This window comes from Hibiscus syriacus, unplaced genomic scaffold (genome assembly GCF_006381635.1).
Source record: "Hibiscus syriacus cultivar Baekdansim isolate YM2019G1 unplaced genomic scaffold, ASM638163v2 tig00110053_pilon, whole genome shotgun sequence".
NCBI classification, from domain to species: Eukaryota; Viridiplantae; Streptophyta; class Magnoliopsida; order Malvales; family Malvaceae; genus Hibiscus; species Hibiscus syriacus.
The window spans coordinates 1,357,357-1,362,859 of NW_024062577.1; the positions used below are offsets into that span (position 1 = coordinate 1,357,357).

Genomic DNA, 5,503 nt, shown 5'->3' on the forward strand with positions numbered 1-5,503 from the left:
CCCTGTGAATTTGTTGTCCCCATTTTGATTCTTTGAATTCCTATATCTTAATAAGAAAAAATCAATAGCATAATTTAACTTATTTAAAAATTGGAACTAATAAAATCATTAAATATTGTTATATTAGAGTAATTAGTAATTGTATTAACTAATTATAAAATATTGATCTTTGACTTAAACATCTCTCTCAAACCTTGTTTTTGCCTTGTTATCTCCTCAAGTTGTATGAAATGAGGCATAAATCTAACACTTTCTTCGCTTCCTCTAACACTTTTGCTACACTAGACTTTTTTCCAATATCCTTAAGACATAAATCTAAGCAGTGAGCTGCACATGAGGTCCAATAAAGATGGTTTCTTTTCAACATTAATCTTTTCCCAGCGGCTTTCATTGCTGCCTCATTGTCGGTCACTATTTGGATAATGTATTCTTCCCCAATTTCTTCAACAACTTTGTCTAACAAATTATAGTAGAATTCATCATCTCTACTACGAACGCTCGAGACATCCACAGATTTCCAAAATACAGTTCCTTTACTACAATAAACAAGGAAGTTGATGATATGCATTTGATTTAAACTATTGGTCCAACCATCACACATCAGAGTTGTACCTAGTGGTTTCCAATGCGTCTTCAGTTCATTTACCCATTCACGAACTTGTTCATACTCCGATGTCAAATACACATATGAAATCTCATAAGGTGTTGGGAGCTTTACACCTTTTCCAACTTCCATTGATACTTGAATTAAGTTATACAACCAAGACGAGCTTGCTAATTGAAAAGGAAGGCGATCGTATATTATAAATTTTGAGACCGCTTCACCCATCTTTTTACGCAATGTCTTTAAAATAGACTCACTAACCTTTGGTTGTCTTGATTTTTTGCTCTTAACCAATTCAGGTATAGCTCCCCTTAAACTAAATTCAGATCTTTCTTCACGATATCTTCCACGTGATCCAAGAGAAGAAGATCGCCCTTCTTAATAAATGTTATCCCAACCACTCGTACTTCTTCTGAATTCTTCTCTTCTATTCCATTCGTGTTGTGATTGGATACTTTCTTGAGTGGCTTGTCTCATAGCAGAAACATCATATACTAATTCATCCTCTTCTTCCCTTAATTGTGATAAAAATTCATATGTTCTCATTTTTTTGTCCATTTTCTTTTCCTTGGCTTCTTTAAGTAATTTCATCATGCTTTCTCTAATGATACCTGTAATCAAATAAATATAATTCACACTATTAATAATGTATAATATTTATTATTAATATTTAAAAATAATTATAAAGTATCTTTTTTCTAAAGAAATTATAAAGTATCCTTATCATATATTCACATACCAGTGACATTAGGACATGGTGCGACTTCACCGATTTTATGAGCAATGTGCTCTTTAAACCGTGTTATTCCTCCTTTCACAACTTTTCCACAAAGTTTACATACAACATTTCCTTTCGTATTTGGAACTGGATCTCCAAAGTGCCAACCTATATCTCTACTCATTACACCTTCTAATCCTTCGGTCGGGAACTTGTCAATACGTGGTGGCATGCTTCACTTTCAATAAAAACTGAAATTAATATATACATAAAGTTAAACAAAAATATAATTTTCTTAGCTTGTAAACAAAAATATAAGTTAAACTGAAATTAAATAAAATATATGACAATATTAGAAATTTAGAAGGTTTAGAACCTAGCTTGTAAAACAAATTTTCATCTGTGGTGCATAAAATAATTTACCTATTTTCCTTTTTTAAATATAACTCACACTCATTGAATGTAGTTAGCTGTTTCATTTAATTTCAAAACTATATAATAAAAATAGAAATAAAATATTTTAAGTGTGGCAGAGAATTTTTGCTTACAAAAGTAAAGTAAAAATTATTGTGGCATCCAATTTGTCAGATAATCAATGAGAAAAGGAGAAATAATAAATTATTTACTGTGGCTCCAGTTCACAGGCAGTAGTAACACGGTAGTAGAGTGCACGCATGATCAAGTGAACATGTAAAAATTATGATGAATTCTTTAATATATTTGGATTTTTATAATATAGTTCTCAAATTTGGATTATTAAAACCTTGATTCGTATTCAATATGAAAAAGCTGAATATTCAAATTTTCGGATCGAATACCTAAATCTAAATATAAACTTTAATTTAACAAAAAATAATTTTAAATATAATATTTTGTGATTTTATACAATTTATTATATATCTATATTATATATATTTATCAAAATATGCTTGAACAAAATAAAAAAATTCTTAATATGTCATTTCAAAGCTTAAAAAAATAAATAATTTAAAAGGTTAAAAAGGAAGAAGAAAGAACTCACTGGATTCAATTATTCAATCTGCAAGCATTAAGACATTCCAATTTTAAGGTCGATTGGGTAGTGGTTAGGCGTTGGCCATTTCAATTTACAGGCTGACTGGCTAGTGATTGTGGCGTTGGGTATTTTAATTTTTGGGTTGGGGACGGGCTGGTTGGCTCTTTGTAAATTTTTTAAGGGTCCATTTTTTATTAGATATTTGGATGATTCATGTCTAATCAAATGTGTAAAAAAATTGCACATTATCGTTATTATCAAGAAAAAAAATCAAATATCCATTATCCAACTTCCAAGAGATGTCTCAAGAAGTTTCTCAGCTATTCTCACTCCCAATTCCCACTTCTCTCAAAGTCATCTTCTTCGTTTCTTCCCATTCCCATTCGCCAGTTAAAATTTTTTCAGTTTTCACCCCACCTATTTCACTCTTGCATGTTCAAAATCGAAACCTCAAATCCCCTAGTGAAGATTTCATCTTCAATCTTCCTAAGCTAAGTAGTAAAAAAAATTACCTTCTTAAATGGAAGTGGGAAGCTTGATGCCTTAATCTATTCCTTCATCGGCGGCGAAGCTCGACGGACAGAAGACTTCCTACTGACTAGGCTTTGTTTTTCCGGCTCTTCCCCTTCTCGATTGGTTTTTGGTAAGATGTGTATTGTGTGGGTATATGAGTTCACGGTTGATTAAATAACCTATTTTGTTTTGTCCCACTCCCTACCCTGATTGTAACTTGTAAGTAATTTTTCTTTCTTTTCAGTTTTCAGTTCACTTTTCATTATACTTGTGGGCTCACAAGTTGCAGGGAATATATTCCCTTCATTTTCTTTTTTGTTTTCTATACAATGAGTCGATGATTCCAGTGCATTTTGATTTTTGTATTTGTCTTGGAATCACGGTGATTGTGTCTCGTTATGGCACAATCGTCTGTTTCTGTTAAATTTCGGATGCAATCCACCACGATCGGTGTGAATTCGTGACCCACAGCAAAAACCACAAATAGCAGTTTCAGACGGTGACGCGACCACAATATCGCAGCCGCTATAGCATTTTCGGAATGCTATTTGATACCCTAACTTGGCCTGGTGGTAACATGTAGACACTTTAATCTTGGAAACTTGGGTTCAATACCTATCAAATTGTAAATTTTACAATTTCATATTTAACATAATTACATGATGAAATGTGTCATCATTGTATTAGTTGACAATTATTAAAAAATTATATATAATTACTTTTTAAAAATAGTTTTTGTTGATGTGGTTTTTACCACATCATCACTTTTGCGTGTGTGACACTGTTATGTTAGTGTGTGATGTTATGTAAGCTTGTCATGTCATCTCCATGCATTGACGTTAGTTGACTAACATTTTTCATCCAATGAGAGAGTATTTTGACCCAAACTGAAACGTTGAGGGGTAATATGCTCCAAAAAAATACGGACAAGTCTTAATTCATACGTTAATTCCACCATTAGAGGCAATCCAAGTAATTTTTAAACCTCAAGGGTATTTTTGTCATTTTTATCCAAATATTTACAGTATTAAAACTCTTAACAGGAAAAATCAAAATCTATGGTTTAGAGGTTAACTTTACTCAACTTAAATTATTATTGGTCCTCTAGTTCCTTCTACGGGTCATTCAAGTCTTAATCAATTTACTAATATTATATCGAAATCAGATCAGGTTTAAAATAATCCACCATAACTCATATTCAATCATGCAATCACCAATTATCAATATGTACCATAAAGCATACATATGGTAGTAAAGTATTACCTCAATTTTTGTGCTACATTAGTCATCATTTAACACCACTCTATTACTCTTGAACTCAGATTAGACGTCTCACAACATCTCAGATACATGTCAAAAAGAATTTAATTAGAAATAGAACTTAAACGTGGAAAATAGATCAAATCATAAAAAAAAATGTCAAAATACAACTTACTAGGTTTGAATTTTGCAAAACGGATCGTAAAAACGAACTCATGACGACAAAAAACATCAAGATAGGTGGTCTTGAAAAAAGTCAACGTTAGTCAACAGTCAAAATCAATGTTGGTCAACGGTGATTGACGGAAATCAATGTTGGTCAACGGTGATTGACGGCAATCAACGGTCAATAGTCAATGGTATCTCGACTCAGTAGCTCAGCTCAACAATTCAGACCAGTCCAATAGATTCAGACCGATCCAACTGATCAACAGATTCTCCAGGCGGCAGACGAAGCTCATACACAGGGGATGGTACGTGGGGCGCGTGCGATGGTCTTCGGTGATCAGAAAATTACGAATTTTTCTAATTCAATTTTAGAAGATTTTGAGTCACTTACCAGGCTCCATTATAACAACCACCTCTATCATACTATTTCTTTCCACGTTTATTCCTTCCGAACTGGTATTGTTTGAGGCTGGGTGGGGCACTACTTGGGTAACCTTGGGCTTAGCAATGCCAACCTTCCTGAAAGACCTACTGTCTCTCCATGTCGGTTTAAATGACTTTTGAGATTCTTGATTGTTCATCGCCTTCGGTGGTATACTCATGTTACGCCTAGCGAGGAACGCTTTAACATAAAATCCGTCCATTCTTCTTCCATTATCCTTTGCGACTGCGTTTTTAGCTTCATCCATGCTACTAAATCTGACGAAAAAGAACGTAGTTTTCTTCTCCCTTTTTTTGCACTATTTTGGGCAATAAACACGTCAAGAACACACCCATATGACTGAAATAGCATAAAATTATTCCACATTATTAAATGGAACCATGACTTATACCATAGAAAGTGTTTTACCTACCTATTTATCCATTTACTTATATAATCTCACTTAATGCCATATACTAATTAATATATTTCAATAAGAGCCTATATATATAATGTTGATGAAATATCAATTTTAAATATAGTGTCAACCATTATTTTTATTTTATAATAAAATTCATTATTACTTTATTTTACATTTTAAATTAAATTGTTTAATTTTATTTAATTATTTTTAAGAAAACAAAAAAATAATAATTTTATTTATTTTATAATACATACTTTTTATGATCAAGTCTAACATCGTCTCTTTAGTTAGTCTTTATTTAATTATCTTGTTAATTTATCATATTTTAAATAAGGATTTTCTTTTATTGATAATTATTCATAATTATCAAACAACAACAA

The 5,503-nt window shown here is 31.9% G+C and overlaps 1 protein-coding gene across 1 annotated transcript; it reads right to left on the reverse strand.

The window, feature by feature from the left end:
* Positions 1-208: 208 nt before the first annotated feature.
* Positions 209-1,554, reverse strand: LOC120214114. Its single transcript, XM_039212087.1, has 3 exons — positions 1,344-1,554; positions 1,060-1,215; positions 209-978 (listed from the first exon to the last, which is right to left on the reverse strand). The coding sequence occupies exons 1-3, from the start codon at positions 1,552-1,554 to the stop codon at positions 209-211; spliced, it is 1,137 nt and encodes a 378-aa protein (XP_039068018.1).
* Positions 1,555-5,503: the final 3,949 nt, after the last annotated feature.